Source organism: Anolis sagrei, chromosome 9 (genome assembly GCF_037176765.1).
Source record: "Anolis sagrei isolate rAnoSag1 chromosome 9, rAnoSag1.mat, whole genome shotgun sequence".
In the NCBI taxonomy this organism is placed as follows: Eukaryota; Metazoa; Chordata; class Lepidosauria; order Squamata; family Dactyloidae; genus Anolis; species Anolis sagrei.
The window spans coordinates 34,477,561-34,497,564 of NC_090029.1; the positions used below are offsets into that span (position 1 = coordinate 34,477,561).

At 39.8% G+C, this 20,004-nt stretch overlaps 1 protein-coding gene across 1 annotated transcript in view; it reads right to left on the reverse strand.

Moving 5' to 3' along the window:
- TICRR (TOPBP1 interacting checkpoint and replication regulator) overlaps positions 1 to 20,004 on the reverse strand; it is a 57,101-nt gene that overhangs the window by 21,633 nt on the left and 15,464 nt on the right. The window contains exons 7-15 of the mRNA XM_060755883.2: positions 19,069 to 19,211; positions 15,280 to 15,489; positions 13,240 to 13,373; positions 12,051 to 12,151; positions 7,711 to 7,804; positions 6,119 to 6,198; positions 4,554 to 4,793; positions 1,600 to 1,696; positions 311 to 374 (exon numbers count right to left, since the gene is read on the reverse strand). Coding sequence (XP_060611866.2) covers positions 311 to 374; positions 1,600 to 1,696; positions 4,554 to 4,793; positions 6,119 to 6,198; positions 7,711 to 7,804; positions 12,051 to 12,151; positions 13,240 to 13,373; positions 15,280 to 15,489; positions 19,069 to 19,211 — 1,163 coding nt within the window. The remainder of the gene's footprint in view (positions 1 to 310; positions 375 to 1,599; positions 1,697 to 4,553; positions 4,794 to 6,118; positions 6,199 to 7,710; positions 7,805 to 12,050; positions 12,152 to 13,239; positions 13,374 to 15,279; positions 15,490 to 19,068; positions 19,212 to 20,004) is intronic.

A 20,004-nucleotide genomic window follows, 5' to 3' on the forward strand; every position in this document is an offset into this window, starting at 1 on the left:
CAGCTCGAAAAACTCACAGCATCCCAGTGATTCTGGCCCTGAAAGCCTTCGACAACACTGGATTACATTACTCCCAATCCCTTAGAACCCAGATACATTTTTTAAAACGATCTTCAACATTTTCAGATTAGTTTTAGCATTTTTCGTTAAGGTTGCTAAGCTTGAAAAAAAATTAAAAGTACAGCAATTTGATCCTGAGAAAAGACCAGAGGTTAGGACTGCTTTGTATCTTCTGAATTCTAGAAAGATACCACTTCATAGGAAAGGAAAGGAACGTTAAGAGAAAGGGAAGAAAAGGAAGGAGGCCCACCTTGTACTGCCATTTTCTGTGGTGCTGGAGCTGACTTCACATCAAGGCAAGCATAAGAATTGTCCTGAAACATTAGAAAACAGTATCAGAAATGCTTCAAAAGTACCGACAATATATTTTTACACACTACTAGTTAGGGGAGATGGAATCCATTTATATGTGAATGAAGTTGACTTCAATCTTCCCTTCTTCTATGCAAATATGCTTAACATCACAATTCCATCATAATAATAATAATAATAATAATAATAATAATAATAATAACAACTTTATTTGTACCCCGCTACCATCTCCCCAAGGGACTTGGTGCAGCTTACATGAGGCCAAGCCCACAGTACAGCAATAAAACGAAGGCAATAACAAAATAATCAATACAAAACAGTAAAATAAATCTCAAAACAAAAATAAACAATTACATACAAGCATTTAAAAACCTATGGCCGGGCCAAATGTAATAATTTAAAAATTTAAAAAATAATGCTGGGCATGAACAAGGTAGGGTATAACTAGGATAGGGTTTTCAAAGAATGGTGAGGGCGCGCAGGCAATCCTAAATCAATGTTAAAGTGCATTTGAGGACATATTGCTAAGAGTTTTCCTTATTCTGGGAAGGCACACTGGAACAACCACGTTTTCAGGCTCCTCCTAAAGACTGCCAGCGTTGGGGCATGTCTGATGTCCTTAGGAAGTGAGTTCCAGAGTCGGGGGGCCACCACCGAGAAGGCCCTCTCCCTCGTCCCCACGAATCGCGCCTGCGAAGAAGGTGGGAGCGCGAGCAGGGCCTCTCCAGATGATCGAAGAGATCGTGTGGGTTTGTACACAGAAATGAGGTCACGCGGGTAGGCGGGTCCCAAATTGTTCAGGGCTTTGTAGGTAAGCACCTGCACCTTGAATTGGGACCGGAAAAGGAACGGCAGCCAATGGAGCTCTTTGAACAGGAGGGTTGATCGCTCTCTGTAAGAGCACCAGTTAGCAACCTGGCTGCCGCCCATTGTACCAATTGAAATTTCCTGGCCGTTATCAAGGGCAGCCCCACGTAGAGTGCATTATAGTAATCCAATCTGGAGGTGACTAAGGCATGGACCACCCTGGCAAGATCTGACTTCACGAGGTACGGTTGCAGCTGGCGCACGAGTCTTAATTGTGCAAAATAAGTTTTCTTAATCAGCAAGTAGACTTAGCGACCTGGGAATTACATTGTTTCTGTGGACATTTTCCAGGATGCAATCAGCTATTTTGTTTTTTTGGAAAGAGTCGCACAATCTGTTTGCTCACAATTAAATGTTTACCTTTCTGGAATGATGCTTTGGGACTTGAGGAATTTCTATTTGGCGTAAGTTCAGTGAAGTTTCTGTCACACTACGGTGCCTGGCTAGCGTATTCTTTCTAGAAGCACACAAAAATATCTCTTTTAAACAAACCACCTTTACATTTTGGCCATGATTTTAAGAAAGCTGATTTTTTCAATGTGACCATGGTAATACAAGCTTTATTATTTATTTTTATCAGTCATTGAAATAATGCTTCCACGTGCACAACTCAAGTTGCCCCAACATCAACTACAATGCCACTGGATTGCTATGGCATCAATCTTATGTTTTAGCAAACATTGTTAATAAGTAGATAATACTACTGAAATATTTTAGGAAATCTCATCCACTTAGAATAATAGAACAGAATCATAGAAGTTGGAAGAGACCTTATGGGCCATCCAGTCCAACCCCCTGCCAAAAAGCGGGAAAATTGTATTCAAAACGCCCCCCGACAGATGGCCATCCAGCCTCTGTTTAAAAGATTCCAGAGGAGGAGCCTCTACCACACTCCGGGGCAGAGAGTTCCACTGCTGAACAGCTCTCACAGTCAGGAAGTTCTTCCTCATGTTCAGATGGAATCTCCTCTCTTGTAGTTTGAAGCCATTGTTCCGCGTCCTAGTCTCCAAGGAAGCAGAAAACAAGCTTGCTCCCTCCTCCCTATGACTTCCTCTCACATATTTATACATGGCTATCATGTCTCCTCTCAGAATTCTCTTCTTCAGGTTAAACATGCCCAGCTCCTTAAGCCACTCCTCATAGGACTTGTTCTCCAGGCCCTTGATCATTTTAGTCGCCCTCCTCTGGACACATTCTAGCTTGTCAATATCTCTCTTTAATTGTGGTGTCCAGAACTGAACACAATATTTCAGGTAAAGTGGTCTAACCAAGGCAGAATAGAGCATGGGTAGCCTGACTTCCCTGGATCTAGACACTATAGTCCTATTGATGCAGGCCAAAATCCCATTGGCTTTTTTGCCACCGCATCACATTCCTGGCTCATGTTTAACTTGTCGTCCACAAGGACTCCAAGATCTTTTTCACACGTACTGCTCTCGAGCCACGCATCCGCCATTCTGTGTCTTTGCATTTCATTTTTTCTGCCAAAGTGGAGTATTTTGCATTTATCCCTGTTGAACTTCATTTTGCAAGTTTTGGCCAATAATCAACAGATTAATCGTTTTGAATTCTGCTCCTGTCTTCTGGAGTATTGGCTCTCCCTCCCAATTTGGTCCCGTCTGCAAACTTGATGATCATGCTTTCTAACCCTTCATCTAAATCATTAATAAAGAAATGCTGGACAACTCTCACAACCACCATGTCAGGTTACACAGAGAAGCCATTGAAATCCACAAGCATGTGGACAATTTCAACAGAAAGGAGGAAACCATGAAAATGAACAAAATCTGGCTACCAGTATTAAAAAACTCAAAAATTACAACATCACAACAACAGAGAGGAAACAGGCAGGGACATCTAATTACCTCTCAACAAAAGTTTGCTCCAGGCAGTGTCAGGCCATTATATGCTAATCAAGGTGGTCAGTTGAAACCTTTCCCCCCAGCTCCAGCAGACAAGAGTCCTTTGTCCTACCCTGGTCATTCCAAAGATATATAAACCCTTTTTCCTAGTTCCAACAGACTTCACTACCTCTGAGGATGCTTGCCATAGATGCAGGCGAAATGTCAGAAGAGAATTCCTCTAGACCATGGCCATATAGCCCGAAAAAACCTACAACAACCCAGTGATTCCGGCCATGAAAGCCTTCGACAATACATTAATAAAGATGTTGAACATGACCAGTCCCAGGACGGAACCCTGAGGCATTCCGCTTGTCACTTTTTTCTTTCCTTATGATCTCCAGGAATTAACCTGAGTAAGTCTTGAAGAAACCACAGGACTCTCTAAAACAGATCTGGGCAAAATTGAATCTTTCAGGTGTTTTGGACTTCAACTCCCACAATTCCCAATAGGCAGTAGGTTGGCTGAAATGCTGGACAACTCTCACAACCACAATGTCAGGCTACACAGAGAAGCCATTGAAAGCCAACCTTAAAAACTCTGGCATAGACACAGAGAACTGGGAAGCCCTGGCCCTTGAGTGCTCCAGCTGGAGGTCAGCTGTGACCAGCAGTGCTGTATTTATTTATTTATTTATTTATTTAGCTGTTTTGTATACCGGTCTTTTCACCTCCATCGAGGGGCTCAGGCCGGTTTTCAACAGTAATATCACAAACAGTCATTAAAAACATCATATTGCATATTAGACTAAAAACATTAAAATAGCAAAATGCAGTCATATAATTACAATGGTCAGTCGTCACAATAAAATCGTTGTTCGTCACCATCCATCCATATCACAGAATATTGACTCACTCGTCGAATGCCAATTTCCAGAGCCAAGTTTTCACCTGTTTTCTGAACGTCAAGATAGAAGGGGCAGTTCTGATCTCCAGTGGGAGAGAGTTCCAGAGCCGAGGGGCCACCACCGAGAAGGCCCTGTCCCTCGTCCCCACCAGATGCGCTTGTGAGGCTGGTGGGACCGAGAGCAGGGCCCCTCCAGACGATCTTAACAATCTTGATGGTTCATAGGGAAGAATACGTTCGGACACGTAAACTGGGCTTTATAGGTTAACGCCTATAGAATTTGAAGAGGCACGAATGGAGGACAAAAGAGAGAAACATGCCAAGAGGAAGGCACGTCAAGCCAACCCCGACCGAGACTGCCTTCCACCTGGAAACCAATGCCCTCACTGCGGAAGAAGATGCAGATCAGGAATACGGCTCCACAGTCACCTACGGATCCACCAAAACACTGATCCTGGAAGACTATTCTAATTGGACAACAAGGGATCGCCCCAAGGAAAGGAATGCCTGTGCTAGACTAATGTTAATTCACTGTTATTCTGTTTATTTCTCTGAAATGTGTTAACCTTTTCTTAGCCGATCTGGTGCGCAGTTCTTCCAGCTGCTCTGCCTCAGTGCTCAGTGAAACGATGCTGGAAGCGGGAACAGATGATGCGGAAGGATGAAGAGAAGGGGCTTGGCTCTCCTGGCTCATGGAGTCATCACTGAAAAAATCTGCTGGAAGGACCGAGGCCAGTTTTGCAGGAATCTGTGTCCCCAAGCTGTAGTACAAATCTCCAAGGATTTTTGGCATGGTTTCCATATACCTACATAAAGCAAGAGTGCTCATTAGAAATGCTACCACTAAGAAAACTTTATGTGATTTAATTACAAGATGGCTATCGAACTCAGTGGCACAGCAGGTTAAATGGCTGAGCTGTTGAATATGCTGACCAAAAGTTCGGCAATTTGAACCCGGGGAATGGGGTGAGCTCCTGCTGTTAGCCCCAGCTCCTGACAACCTAGCAGTTCAAAAACATGCAAATGGAAGTAGAGAATTAGGTATGGTTAGGTCCATTCTGAATCTTTGTAATTTGGAATAAATTTGGAAAAAATTACCTTTTTGAAGCGATTTTGAACTTTTTTAGGAAACCGGAAGTCCCTTTGCCCTTCCAAAGCTAATCTCACAATTTTTCTTCCGACTCAGGAAGTGAGTTGGAAATTATTCTGGTTCCCTCGCCTTGGCTAAAGCCTGAGAAGCCAGTTTTAAACCGGAGAAGGCTGAATTTCCCCCCTTTGCTTTCCCCGCTTCTGCCTCAAGACAGAGAAGCCAGTTTTAAACCGGAGAAGGCTGAATTTCCTCCCTTTCCTTTTTCCTGCTCCTGGAGTAAAACAACTACTTTCAAAGTAAAGACCACCCAATGAAACAGGAAATAACACTTTCAAATCATTAACTAAAAGATTTGGAATTTTTGGAAGTTTCAAAAAGTTTTGAACATTTTTTTTCTGTGAAAATCGGAATTGACTTTAAAATCGAACCACCGCCGTCCCCTACATCCGAAATGAGTTTCGAACCATTTTTTTTTTATCAAACACTCCAGTGGGAAGGTAATGAAACTCCTTGCAGTCATGCCGGCCACATTACCTAGGAGGCGTCTAAGGACAACGCTGGCTCGTTAGCTTAGAAATGGAGATGAACACTACCCCCCCCCCCCGCCCCAGAGTCGGACTCAACTAGACTTAACGTCAAGGGGAAACCTTTGCTTTTACTATTGAAATAATTTTACTATCAATGTATGTCCACATATTAGGATACACTACCACAAAGATGGTTGTTTATTCTGAGGGAAAATGTGCAAGATTTGCATAGAATCAACACTAAAGGTATGCTACTTGCTATTTAGTGTAGCTGCACATTATCAAGCCAAATATCTAGCTATCATTGTTTACAATTTCTAATAATTCGCAAATTGCAGCCATATTCGTTTTCTGTCCTGTCAGAGCAAAGCCTAAATTTTAACTTGAAGGTATTTAAATAAAAAGACCAACACTTTTCAACCACTTTTTCACTGCATCATACATTATTGCAAGTCACCCTTCTGCCCAAGTTACATTCAAAACACAGCAACAACAATTGCCTGAAAGCACTTACATGTCTACAACTTCTTCCAAGAACCTAGTGAGGTATCCTGGGTCTTTGGTCAAGCACAAGATCCTCAACATTTCTGTCATCTGGAGGTAAAAGAGAATACATCAAAAGGCAAGTGACACATAGCTCAACTATCCCAAGTCTGGTATTTCCAGACGTGTTGGACTGCAACTCTCATCATTCTTAAGACTTCTTCATTCTATGTAGGATGGATTCTAAGGAAATTGTTAAAAAAAGTTGTAACGAAGTTATAAAAGAGTTGTATAAAAACAGTGGCAGAGATTGTCTTACAGCAGGCATGGGCAAACTTTGGTCCTCCAGGTGTTTTGGATTTCAACTCTCACAGTTCCTAACAGCCTGTCTTAGAGAGTGGTGAGCTCTCCTTCGATAAAGACTTTTTAGACAGTGGTTGGACTGCCATCTGGACGAACCCAGAGGGTGCTCACCAATGCTTCCTCTTCATCCTGGAAAGAAGTGACAAGTGGAGTGCCGCAGGGTTCCGTCCTGGGCCCGGTCCTGTTCAACATCTTTATTAATGACTTAGATGAAGGGTGAGAAGGCATGATCATCAAGTTTGCAGACGACACCAAATTGGGAGGGATAGCCAATAGTCCAGAGGACGGGAGCAGGATTCAAAATGATCTTGACAGATTAGAGAGATGGGCCAAAACTAACAAAATGAAGTTCAACAGTGACAAATGCAAGATACTCCACTTTGGCAGGAAAAACGAAATGCAAAGATACAGAATGGGGGATGCCGGCTCGAGAGCAGTACGTGTGAAAAAGATCTTGGAGTCCTTGTGGACAACAAGTTAAACATGAGCCAACAATGTGATGTGGCGGCAAAAAAAGCCAATGGGATTTTGGTCTGCATCAATAGGAGCATAGTGTCTAGATCTAAGGAAGTAATGCTACCCCTCTATTCCGCTTTGGTTAGACCACATCTGGAATATTGTGTCCAATTCTGGGCACCACAATTCAGGAGAGATATTGACAAGCTGGAATGTGTCCAGAGGAGAGCGACTAAAATGATAAAAGGTCTGGAGAACAAGCCCTATGAGGAGCGGCTTAAGGAGCTGGGCATGTTTAGCCTGAAGAAGAGAAGGCTGAGAGGAGATATGATAGCCATGTATAAATATGTGAGAGGAAGCCACAGGGAGGAGGAGGGAGCAAGCTTGCTTTCTGCTGCCCTGGAGACTAGGACGCGGAACAATGGCTTCAAACTACAAGAGAGGAGATTCCATCTGAACATTAGGAAGAACTTCCTGACTGTGAGAGCCGTTCAGCAGTGGAACTCTCTGCCCCAGAGTGTGGTGGAGGCTCCTTCTTTGGAAGCTTTTAAACAGAGGCTGGATGGCCATCTGTCAGGGGTGATTTGAATGCAATATTCCTGCTTCTTGGCAGGGGGTTGGACTGGATGGCCCATGAGGTCTCTTCCAACTCTTAGATTCTATGATTCTATGATCTGTCAGGAATACTTTAAAGGTATCGTCTAAATGACAGGGCTAAATGACCTGTGCAGTCCCTTTTAGCAGTCAGTTTTCCAGATTAAAATTTTATTTTCTGTTTCTGGAAACCAAGACTAATTGTTTTACCTCTTCAACAAGCTGCTCCATCCCATCTATGTCGTCCTGTAAAGAAGGACACTGAAGGCACATTTCTAGACGCAAGTATACCTGAAGTTGGCACCTATTAAACACATAAGAGGGAAGCAGATGGATATTAATATACAGTACAACTTACTGTAAAAACAAGAAACCATGGATAATAGAAACCCTATCAAAATGAATGATTTTCACCAGAAGGTACAGAGTGCAGTAGCATAACTTCCTTTTTTCAAAACTTAATAAAACCCATTGTATGAATCAGAATTCTTTTTTTATAATATAGGTGCATACTTAAAGTTTTGTTTTACATAGTTTTGAAGATCAAATTAGGTAGGTAACGTCCCCCATTCTCCATACACTGAGTAAACCGATTTCTGGGTTTTGTCATGACTCTTGCCAGCATAGCAGGCATTATGTTGGCAATTTCTTCCTGGATGTTGGTCTTCAAATCTTGTCGGGTCTTTGGACGGTTCATATAAACACAGGATTTCAAAAAACTCCATAGAAAAAAAATCATAAGGGGCCAAATTTGGAGCGTCCACTTCAAATCCCCCCGAATTGAGATGTGGCGCTCTGGGAAGTGTTCCCTCAAAACAGCCATCGATGCTCTTGAAGTGTGTGCAGTTACACCATCTTGTTGGAAACAAATGTCCCCTAAGTCCAACCCATCTAGCCGTGGGGAAAAAATTCCTGTAACATGTTTACATACCGGTCCAAATTCACTGTCACTGCGACTTCATTTTCCTCAAAGAACCAGGGACCAAGAATTCCAGCTGAGGAAATGGCACACCACACTGTGATTTTAGGGGAATGCAAAGGCCTTGGATGCCATTCTCGAGGATTGTTGTCCGCCCAGTGGTGCATGTTTTGTTTGTTGACGGATCAACACAAATGAAAATGGGCTTCATCACTAAAAAAAACAATAACATCCTCAGGAACGACGTCGAGAAGAACCTCACACGCGTTCCTCCGAGAACTGAAGTCACATTCAGAAAGTTCCCGCACAATCGCCATCTTGTCACTTGTCACATGACTGATGGAAGTGAAGATCATCATGAATTCTCCTCACAGAACGATGGGAAAGTCCAAGGGCAGACGCATGTTTGCGCGCAGAACGCCGTGGTGATCACAACATTGAAGCTCTCACTGCTTCCATGTTCTCAGGTGATCTAATGGGCCGAGGGACTCCAGTTCTTCGTCTTGTCGCACTTGCCGTTTGTCTGAATGTAGTGACCCACGTCACAATTGATTTCCGGTCCAGGACAGAGGCCAATGGGGCTAAATTAAAGCGATTCCAAAAGGCGTGCTGGGGTGCGATCACAGAACATCTGCTTGAAAAGTAGTCCTCAACGGCAAAAGCACGCTCCTCACTGTTCCAATGCATGATGGCGACTGAACTGTGTCAGGACAAAACTTGATACTCCTGCCTCTCGAACGAGACCACTAGCGCTCCGCTACGTCTTCAACCAACTGAATGGTGCACATTTTAAAAAAGGAAGTCATGCTTCCGCACCCTGTACTATAGAACTGCCCTGGATAACCTAGAAAATTGCTAGAGAAATGTCTTACCGTATATCATTGAGTATAAGCTGATCTGAATATAAGCCGAGGCACCTAATTTTACCACAAAAAACCTGGGAAAACATATTTACTTGAGTATAAGCCGGGGGTGGGAAATGCAGCAGTTACTGGTACATTTCAAAATAAAAATAGATTACAATTACATTAATTGAGGCATCAGTAGTTTAAATGTTTTCGAATATTTATATAAAACTGTAATTTAAGATAAGACTGTCCAACTCTGATTAAACCATTATTCTAATGTTCTTCAATGTAAATGTGCTTATTATTTATTTATTTATTTATTTGATGCACTTATTAACCGCCATTCTCAGCCCTTACGGGCGACTCATGGCGGTGTACAGTACACATAAAAAGACAGTTACAAAGGCCAGTATCAACAACATATAACTATACGACAAATACAAACTACATAAAAATCCGCTTCGTCTCTTAGTAGAATCATAGCCAGTCTCATCTTCCTTATACCATTCCAGTTCTCATTACCGTAATGTTGTTGCTTAGCACTTAATTAAATGCCCTCTCGAACAGCCAGGTCTTAAGGCTTTTTCGAAAGGACATGAGGGAGGGCGCCTGTCTGATGTGTGCCGGGAGAGTGTTCCACAGCCGGGGGGCCACCACCGAGAAGGCCCTCTCCCTCGTCCCCGCCAGCCGTGCCTGTGATGCAGGCGGGATCGAGAGAAGGGCCTCCCCAGACGATCTCAAGGTCCTCGTGGGCTCGTAGGCCAAGATGCGGTCAGAAAGGTATTTTGGGCCGGAACCGTTTATCCTTCCAATAATACATAGAGTAAAATAATGGAAATGTAATAATAACAGAAATAATAGAGTAAAAGAATAAATGTAATAATAATAATAATAATAATAATAGTAAAATAATAAAAGTAATAAAAATAATAATAGAGTAAAATAATGTACATGTAATAATACAGTAAAATAATAAATGTAATAAAAATAATGATAGAGTAAAATAATGTAAATGTAATAATAATAAATACATCAGGGGTCCTCAAAGTAAGGCCCAGGGGTCAGATACGGCCCTCCAGGTCGTTTACCTGGCCCTCACTCAGGGTCAACCTAAATCTGAAACAACTTGAAAGCATACAACAACAATAAAAACAACAACAATCCTATCTCATCAGCCAAAACAGGCCCACACTTTCCATTGAAATTGAAAAGTTTATATTTCTTAAAATTGTTCTTTATTTTATTTATTGTATTGTTTTTAAGGGTTTTTGCACTACAAATAAGATATGTGCAGTGTGCATAGGAATTCGTTCATTTTTTTTTCAAATTATAACCCAGCCCTCCAGCAGTTTGAAGGACTGTGACCTGGCCCTTTGTTTAAAAAGTTTGAGGACCCCCGAAATAGAGCAAAATAATACTAAATGTAATAAAAACAATAGTGTAAAATAATGTAAATGTAATAATAATAATAAATAGACTAAAATACTAAATGCAATAAAAGCCAAAGAGTAAAATAATAAATGTAATAATGATAATAATAATAATAACAATAATAATAACAACAGAGCAAAATAATAAATAACTGACTCTGTATAAGCCGAGGGGGGCTTTTTCAGCCTCAAAAAGGGCTGAAAAACCCGGCTTATACCCGAGTATATAAGGTATGTCTTTCAGGTCAACTCTATGGAAACTTCCAATAGAGGAATATTATCCAATTTCCTGGAAGGCATAAAAAATATTTTTTGTCCGATGTGTAAAGGAGTATTACAGTGTCAAATACTCTGAACTATAGAAATTACATGGAGGAAGCTTAGAAAATGTACTCTAAAAAAACATTATTTCCATGTAGGTCATGTAAAGTACAAGCCTTTTGTCCTTTATTTGATTTGGCTACCTCATTTGTATGAATTGTATTTTAATGTATTTTATATTGATGACCTATAATGTTTTTCTTATTGTATTGAATTTTATGTTGTTAGCTGGCCTGAGTCCCTCCCTGGAGGTGAGACGACCGGGGTATAAAAACTCTAAATAAATAAATAAATAAATAAATTTGCATGCTAGGCACAGCTGGATGATTTGTCTCCACACGAAAGCAAAGCTATGCAGTCAAGAAATAAAACAAGAGTGAAGAGAGGGGGGGCCACAGTTGAAGACAGTTCCATTTCGTCTCCTGCGCTTTACTAATAATACAATACAATATAATATCTTGCATATACATATAATATTTGTAATATTATAATGTAATACAATATAATACTAATAGTATTACAATATAATGGTGTAGTACAATATAGTTATATTTAATACTGACAACTGTACTATGCTAATAATTTAATATATTGTATGTATATATATATATATCTTGTAAGCCGCTCTGAGTCCCCTTCGGGGTAATGTCGTAAATAAATAAATAAATAGGAACAAGTCAATAGCTGTTTTGTAGGAAAAATCTATTCACTGGCAAACTCCTGCACTTCTACACAAGAGCTTCCGCAGAAAACCTCAACACTTAAAACATACTCAGTTCTTGTGGGTTTTTTCGGGCTATATGGCCATGTTCTAGAGGCATTTCTCCTGACGTTTCGCCTGCATCTATGGCAAGCATCCTCAGACCTCACCTCTGAGGATGCTTGCTATAGATGCAGGCGAAACGTCAGGAGAAATGCCTCTAGAACATTGCCATATAGCCCGAAAAAACCCACAAGAACTGAGTGATTCCAGCCATGAAAGCCTTCGACAATACACTTAAAACATATATTCTGAACAAATACTCCTCGTACTCTTTGATTTTAGCTTCCTGATCGGGATCACTGCTAAGCTGCTGACGGAGGGCTTTGCCGGTCCTTAAGAGATTGCTCTTCATTGTGTCCACAAAGGCTGCCTGTATGTCGAAAGAAAATAACAGAAGATGTAACATGTTACTGTCTAACTGAGGAAAAATAGCAATTTCAGAAACAACGAGTGACGGACCCGGACTAAACTTGGCACACATAACCCCCATGACCCACTTTACGTCCTGGTGCGGTTTGGGGGAGGTGGACCATAAATTATGGGATTTGTAGTACTTTAAAACAGTTGGGCAACCACAGACCACTGTGGCCCCCATCAATGACAGATCAAGACCAAACTTGGCACACAGAGCCCCCATTACCCACTCTACATCCTGGTGAGGTTTGAAGTATAGATAATGGATGATAGGACTTGAAGTACCTCCACTAACTTCACGAGACCGCTGCGACCCTCATTCAATGACTGATCAAGACCAAAATTGACACACAGAGCCCCCATGAGACACCCTACATCCTGGTACTGTTTGGAGGAGGATGGACCATGGATGATGGGACTTACAGTACCTTCACTCACTTCCTGAGACCACAGCGACACACATCCAATTACCAATAACACCAAACTTGGCACAGAGACCCCCCATGGCCAACTCAACATTCTGGTTCGGTTTGGGGGAGGACAGACTATGGATGATGGGACTTCAGAACCTTCACTCACTTCCTGAGACCACAGTGACACACATCCAATGACTGATCAAGACCACACTTGGCACACAGTGCTCCCATGATCCATTCTACATACTGATGCAGTTTTGAGGAATATGGATAATGGATGATAGGACTTGAAGTACCTCCACTAACTTCACGAGACCGCTGCGACCCTCATCCAATGACTGATCAAGACCAAAATTGGCACACAGAGCCCCCATGACCCACTCTCTATCCTGGAGCAGTTTGGAGGAGGATGGACCACAGATGATGGGACTCACAGTACCTTCGCTAACTTCCCGAGACCACTGCCAGCCATATAAATAACTGATAAAGACCAACCTTGATACATAATCCCTTTCTCAAATAACCCAGGCAGCGCCGGGTTCCCAAGCTAGTTATAATATAAAAAAGAACATTCGCTCCTTCTTAAAATGGAAGAACTAAGTAAAACAAATGTGTCTATCCACCCTACCTCATTCAACTTCTGGAAAATATTAACAGTTGCTACCATGTCCTGGGCATGCGTAAGCAAGTTTTCACCATCAATCACAGCCTTCTGGTAGTTCGTTGTTATATAGGACAGCATTTCTTCCTTAGTGCTGAAGCCTGCAAAACCAGAAGATGCAGATCAACTGCAAAATAGGAACTTTATGTAATCCTGCTCTCTCTTCCTCCGCCTTCCAAGTGGCACAAGTCATTTTTATGGTTTTACTCTTTTGTGACGAACTTTTCAAATGCATAAACAGGAAAAAGCATCGTTAGCGATCCCACAGGTACCAACACACGTGTTGTAGTGCACATAGTGATTTCATAGAACATACCATCATTTAGTGCATTGTTTCTCAACCTTCCTAATGCCTTGATCCCTAAATGCAGTTCCTCATGTTGTGGTGACCCCCAACCATGACATTATTTTCGTTGCTACACCATAATTGTAATTTTGCTCCTGTTATGAATCGTCATGTAAATATCTGATATGCAGGATGTATTTTCATTCACTGCACCAAATTTGGCACAAATACCCGAAACGCCCAAATCAGAATACTGGTAGGGATGACTGTGTCATTTGGGAGTTGTAGTTGCTGGGATTTATAGTTCACCTACAATCAAAGAGCATTCTGAACTCCACCAATGATGAAATCGAACCAAACTTGGCACACAGAACTCCCATGACCAACAGAAAATACTGGAAGGGTTTGGTTGGAATTGACCTTGAGTTTGGGAGCTGTAGTCTACATACATCCAGAGAGCACTGTAGACTCAAACAATGATGGATCTGGACCAAACTTGGCAAAAATACTCAATATGCCCAAATGTGAACACTGGTGGAGTTTGGGGGAAATAGACCTTGAAATCTGGGAGTTGTAGTTGCTTGAATTTATAGTTCACCTACAATCAAAGGTTATTCTGAACTCCACCAACGATAGAATTTGGGCAAACTTCCCATGATCAACAGAAAATAATGCGTTTTCTGATGGTCTTTAGTGACCCCTCTGACACCCCCTTGCAACCTCCTCAGGGGCTTCTTATATTGTGGATCCTGGCTACAAAGGGGGTCCCCTTAGCTCAGTGTTTTGGTCACAAAAAATTAGAAACAGTATAAGGTTTCCAATATCACCGATTTACACTGAACTCTTAGCAAGAATGTGAAGTGTTTAGCTGAACTCCACAAAATAGAAAATCAGCCTGCTTAATAAGCCTTAAAATGCTTAATTGTTATTTATTTATTTACTATATTTATATACTGCCTTTCTCACCCCGGGGGGTGGGACGGGGACGGGACTCAAGGCAGTTTACAACATACCAATGGCAAAAATTCAATGCCAGCATACATATACAAAGAAAGTTCATAATAACTAAACACCAACATATAGCTATAAATTTAAATTAAATTAAACGTGAGACATAAACAACATTTAAACATTAAAAACATCTTAATATAAATATTAAAATCACATGATCCAAAAATTGTACCCATTGCACATATTTCCTAATTGTTCTTTTCACTGCATTATTTTTACTGGCCAAAGCCTTGGTCCCACATCCATGATATAATAGTAATAATAACAACAACAACAACAACAACAACAACAACACTTTATTTGTACCCCGCTACCATCTCCCCAAGGGATTCGGTGCGGCTTACATGAGGCCGAGCCCAAACACAACAATACAAGCAATAATAACAGCAATACAAGCAATTAAAAAACATAGACAAAAAATACACAACATTATCAATAAGACAACACACTATTAAAAACAGTGGGAAGGCCAAATGTAGAGTTAAAATTGGAAATAATGATATCAGTAAATGTTTGACTTTTGAACCTATTTTGCATACTTGGAAAAAGTTTTAAGAAGCCTTGATTTAGAGCACTACTTTCTGCTTTCTAAATTAATCTTTTCTAGTGTTCTCTGCATATACCTTTCCAAACCTCACTGTTTTCTTGCAAAACGTTTCTCCTGCACACTCCCATTATCTGATAGGCAGATGACCTTAACTTAGACCTACCTTGCTTACTTTTCACCATTCTACTCCTTCCATCCACATTATCCTCCAATGGTTTTGATAACAGCCCTTGGGAAGCCTTCTCATTGACTGGTGGTTCTCCTTCTGGCTGGAACTTTTGAGCCTTTACATTCAGCCTGGCAACGTTCAACATCTGCAGGGAACGAGGCATGGTCTTCATTTTCTGCCTCACAGGGGTCCGAGGAAGTTTACCTGCATAAATAAAAAATGCAAGAGGTTGTCTTTCAAACCGTTTTCCCCCTTGTCCTGATCATTACCTACTTTTCAAATAATAATGCTGCATTTAAAAACTGTTGAATTGCATTAAATTTTTTATTAAATAATGAAAAACTATAGCAGTGCTAACATTCAAAATCTGTTCAATATTTTGGGGGGGAAAGCAACCTTTTCAAGCCTTCTCTATATGATGTTTTGTAATGTGTCTTTTTATAACCTGAAGTATATGTCTTATCTTATTTGCAGTTTCCTTTTCTCTATATACTAGGGCTGGGCAACCACGGAAAAATTTGTTTCTAAACTCGATTCGTTTTTGGGTTTTTTTGCGTTTCGATATTTAGAAGAATTCCGAATTTTTTCTTTAAAAAAGTTCGATATTTACGAAATTTCGTAAAATTACAAAACAATACAAAACGAATACGAAACTAATACGAATCAATTCGTTAATGGCGGACGCGACCGCGCAATACACTAAAAAACCTCCAAATGGGACAGGGGGAACTTTTGAAGCTTCTCTCTCCCTCTGTTGTTGACTGTTGGTGTGATATTTATAATTTTTTTTCACTGATTAAACAAACAACAGCTATAAAACTTGCCCCAGACATGCGGAAATAATAACGAAACGATTTCGAAACGAATACGAAACGAATACGAAGCAATCACGAAGCAATTACGAAACGAATTGAAAAATTCGTTTCGTTTTTAAGATGCTCCTGAATGGTTCAATATCGCTTCGTTATCAAAAAAAATAACGAATTTTTAACAAATTACGAAATTACGAAACAAAACCGCCCAGCCCTACTATATACCTGAAGCACTAGGAGGGGCTGCAGGTCATGTGACTGACTCAGTGACAGTTTTGAATGTTCAGGTTTAAACAGGATGACAGCTAGGGAATGTCTTTTGAGGCATGACTGTTAGAGAAGGTTGTTGAGCCTTGAATGAGCTTGAGTATAGAAGCCTGTCAGAGTTAAGAAGTCTGAAACGGTTGAGGCCTGTGTTTCATTTGAAAGTAAACTCTTATTAGAGAGAGCTGTATAAAGCAACGTAGTTTATGAAGAAACTGTTAAAGATTGTAAGTTCAAGATACAAACTCTCTGAAACGTTAGTGAAGTTTGACAAGTAATGTGCCTGTATCTTTAAATACATGAAGTTATCCGTAAACAAAACTTGTGATCTTTAAAAGAAGTCTGCTTGCATCATTGTCTGCTGAAAGTGTCAAACAGAAACAAAATGTCTACATGCCCAGCAATCATCAATTACCAAATAAACTCTGCTACCTTGATTGTGATCCTAACAGGTCATGATCCATTACCTCCAACAGATATAGCAACTTTAATATAAACTCTGTTTATTATCTTTCCTTTCCTTAACATGTCTCTGTATGTGGGCCAGGTTTCCCAGCCTAGTTCTCTCCTATGGAATGCTTCAAGAGGTGAAAGTCAAAGTGGTGTGTTATTATAAAGTCTTTTTTTTGTATCTTTCCCATATTTTGATTAGTCCCGCTCTTATATAATGGTTGTTGAAATATTTTGATTAGTCCCACTCTTATATAATGGTTGTTGAAAGGAAAGAGAGAGGAAAATTTGAACTAAAAGAAGAAAAAGAGGTAAAAGAAATTTTTACCAACTTATCATAGCTAAACTATAGACAAATTCTAGATCGTTACAAAACTGATAAAGAACTAAACTTTGGAGACAGAGGTGGATTTTGGGACATTATTATGAAGACAAACAACAAAACAATTACAAAAATCTACAAAAAATTATTAGAATGGGCAACAGAAACAGAACAGATAAAAGAATCCATGATTAAATAGGCACAAAATATAGGTCATCAAATCCGCTTAGATGAATGGGAGAAGATCTGGAATCAAAAAATGAAATACACCTACTCCTGCAATCTGAAAGAAAATCTGTTAAAAATGATACATAGATGGTATATTACAACACAAAAGATTTCAAAATTCTACAAAAATACATCCAATAAATGTTGGAAATGTGAACAACAAATAGGATCCTTTTTTCATATCTGGTGGTCATGCCCAAAAGTCAAAGAATTCGGGAATACAATTTACACTGACATACAAAAGATCCTTGAAATAAGACTGAAAAAGGAACCAGAGTTCTTCTTGCTGGGAATGTTTGATGTTAAAGGAGATAAAAACAAAGACATTATTTTCAACTACTTAACCACCGCAGCCAGAATTGTATATGCTAAGAACTGGAGGCAGAAAGAAATACCACAAAGAGAAGAATGGCAAAGTAAAATACTGGAAATAATGAATATGGAGGAATTAACATATTGGCTGTTGCCAAACGAAGGAAAACCAAAGAAACATACAGATTGAGACTTGGTGAAAAATTATTTCAAACAACAAAAAATAGAGGTCATTTCCTGAATATGAACTATAATAGCAGTAACGCAGGAAAGCATGCTGGACTATTTAGATTGAAAGATTTCTTTTCTTTTCTTTATATATATATAAGATCTTCAAAGAACAGATGAAAGTCCAACCAAAGCTTTTATTTTGTCTTTTTTTAAAAAAATCCATTTTTTATCTTGATCCTTATTTCGGTTATTATTTTTCTCTCCCCCAGGAGAACCTCTGATTAGACTCCATGGGACTGTGGAGTGTCCTAAATTTTTTAAAAATCTTTTTTTTTGTATCTTTTTTCCTTCCTAGTCCCACGCCCCCCCCCCCAATCCCCACTTTCATTTCCTACTTTTCTATCTCCTTCACAATATTCCCCCACTTTCCATGTAATCACACTATATTTCAATAAAAATGATTTTTAAAAAAACACCTCTGTTTGTTAGCCGAAGAAGTGCAACACTTTTCAGACCACATGAATACGGTCCATGAATATATTTTGCAAATGTAAAGCCTTAAAGTCATTATATTATAAGATGGAAAGGAAATAACTGTATTTGGTGTCTTTGGCAGGGTAAAAAGCCCAATGTCTATATGCCAGACAGTGAGAGCATACAAGCTTTTGCTGCTTCTTGGCAGGGGGTTGGACTGGATGGCCCATGAGGTCTCCTCCAACTCTATGATTCTAAGCTCACTATTTGATTCTGGATGTTCAGCCATGTTAACTATTAACAATGAGATAACTGAAAGAAAAATACAAAAAAAACTGAAGGCGCGCTGCATTGGCATAACAGTCTTTAATCATGCTAAACATGCAGTGATGACACAATACAATCATCTGAGGATGTAAGAGAGTATGGCCCATTACATCACATACAAATATGCCAATGCTTCTACATGCCCTGTCAAGAAGCACTGACTCTTCACACTTACTACAATTCTCTTTCAAAAAAATAAATCCATTACACAAATCTCTTGTCCCATTTCCTTACTCTAGCTTTCCATAAATCCTGTACAGACTTCAGCAGGAGTTCAACCAATTACAGAAGTCTTCCAGCAAACATACCACTGGCACAACATGAAGAAAAGGAGGACAGACATATTTTAAGGATAGAAGGGTTGTAAAGTCTAGGAGGAGGTTGGCATGCAGCTCGGAGGAGAAAAAACCTTTATATGCCTACGTCTCTTTCTGTGATCTTGTTGTCGAGATGTAGCTGATCGGTCTGAGACTTTTCTCTGGTAAAATTCTGACAAGCAGTGTGTCAAATCCGCTTCAGGTTTGGAAACTTCCTCTTCCTCTGTAGCAGAATCTGCCAGGAGCAGCCTATAAGGAGGAAAAACACCTCTCAGAATGATAACTGGCCAAATTAAAAGAGGAATTTGTTGTTTTCCCACCTGTAGGCAAGAACTGGCTACATCTAGCATTCATATGGCTACTAGGAGCACTTTTTTCCCCTGCAAAAGATATACAAGTAGTATCCTACTGAGTGAGATTAGGCAACCCCCCACCCTGGCACTTCCATATCATTTTGTAGTAATTTTCTTTAATTCTTATAGACATATTTTTTAGCATTCTCATATTCCATATATTTGCCCATTTTTGATTATTCATTTTGCCCCCAAGTCTGTTTCCCATACTTCCTTCAAATAATCTTGTTCCTGTTCGTTCATTAATAATAGTTTATAGATATCACTTACTGTCTTTTAATATTATATTCTTTTCTTTAGTCTCCATTTGAGTTATCATCTTTTCTATTTTTGTATATTCCCTACTTCCATTATACTTTTCCTTATATCACTTGACCATTTACCCAATTGTAGATACTTGTACCAATCTAAGTCTCCTAGTTCCTCTTTTATTCTTTCCATGTTTACCATTTTCAGATCCCAGTCTTTTACTTTCATTAAACCTCTTCCATTAAGTTCTACTTCAAGTTCTTTTTTAAAATTTTCTGGGAAGTTTTCTGTCATTAAAACTGGCATGATAGGAGAAATACCTTTAGGGTTTTTTTTATATCTCCCCCAAATCTCTAAAATATTTTTAAAGGGGGATTGTTTAAATTGTTATACCATTTCTTTTTACCCTTTTCTCTATAACCCCTATAAAATGTATTCTA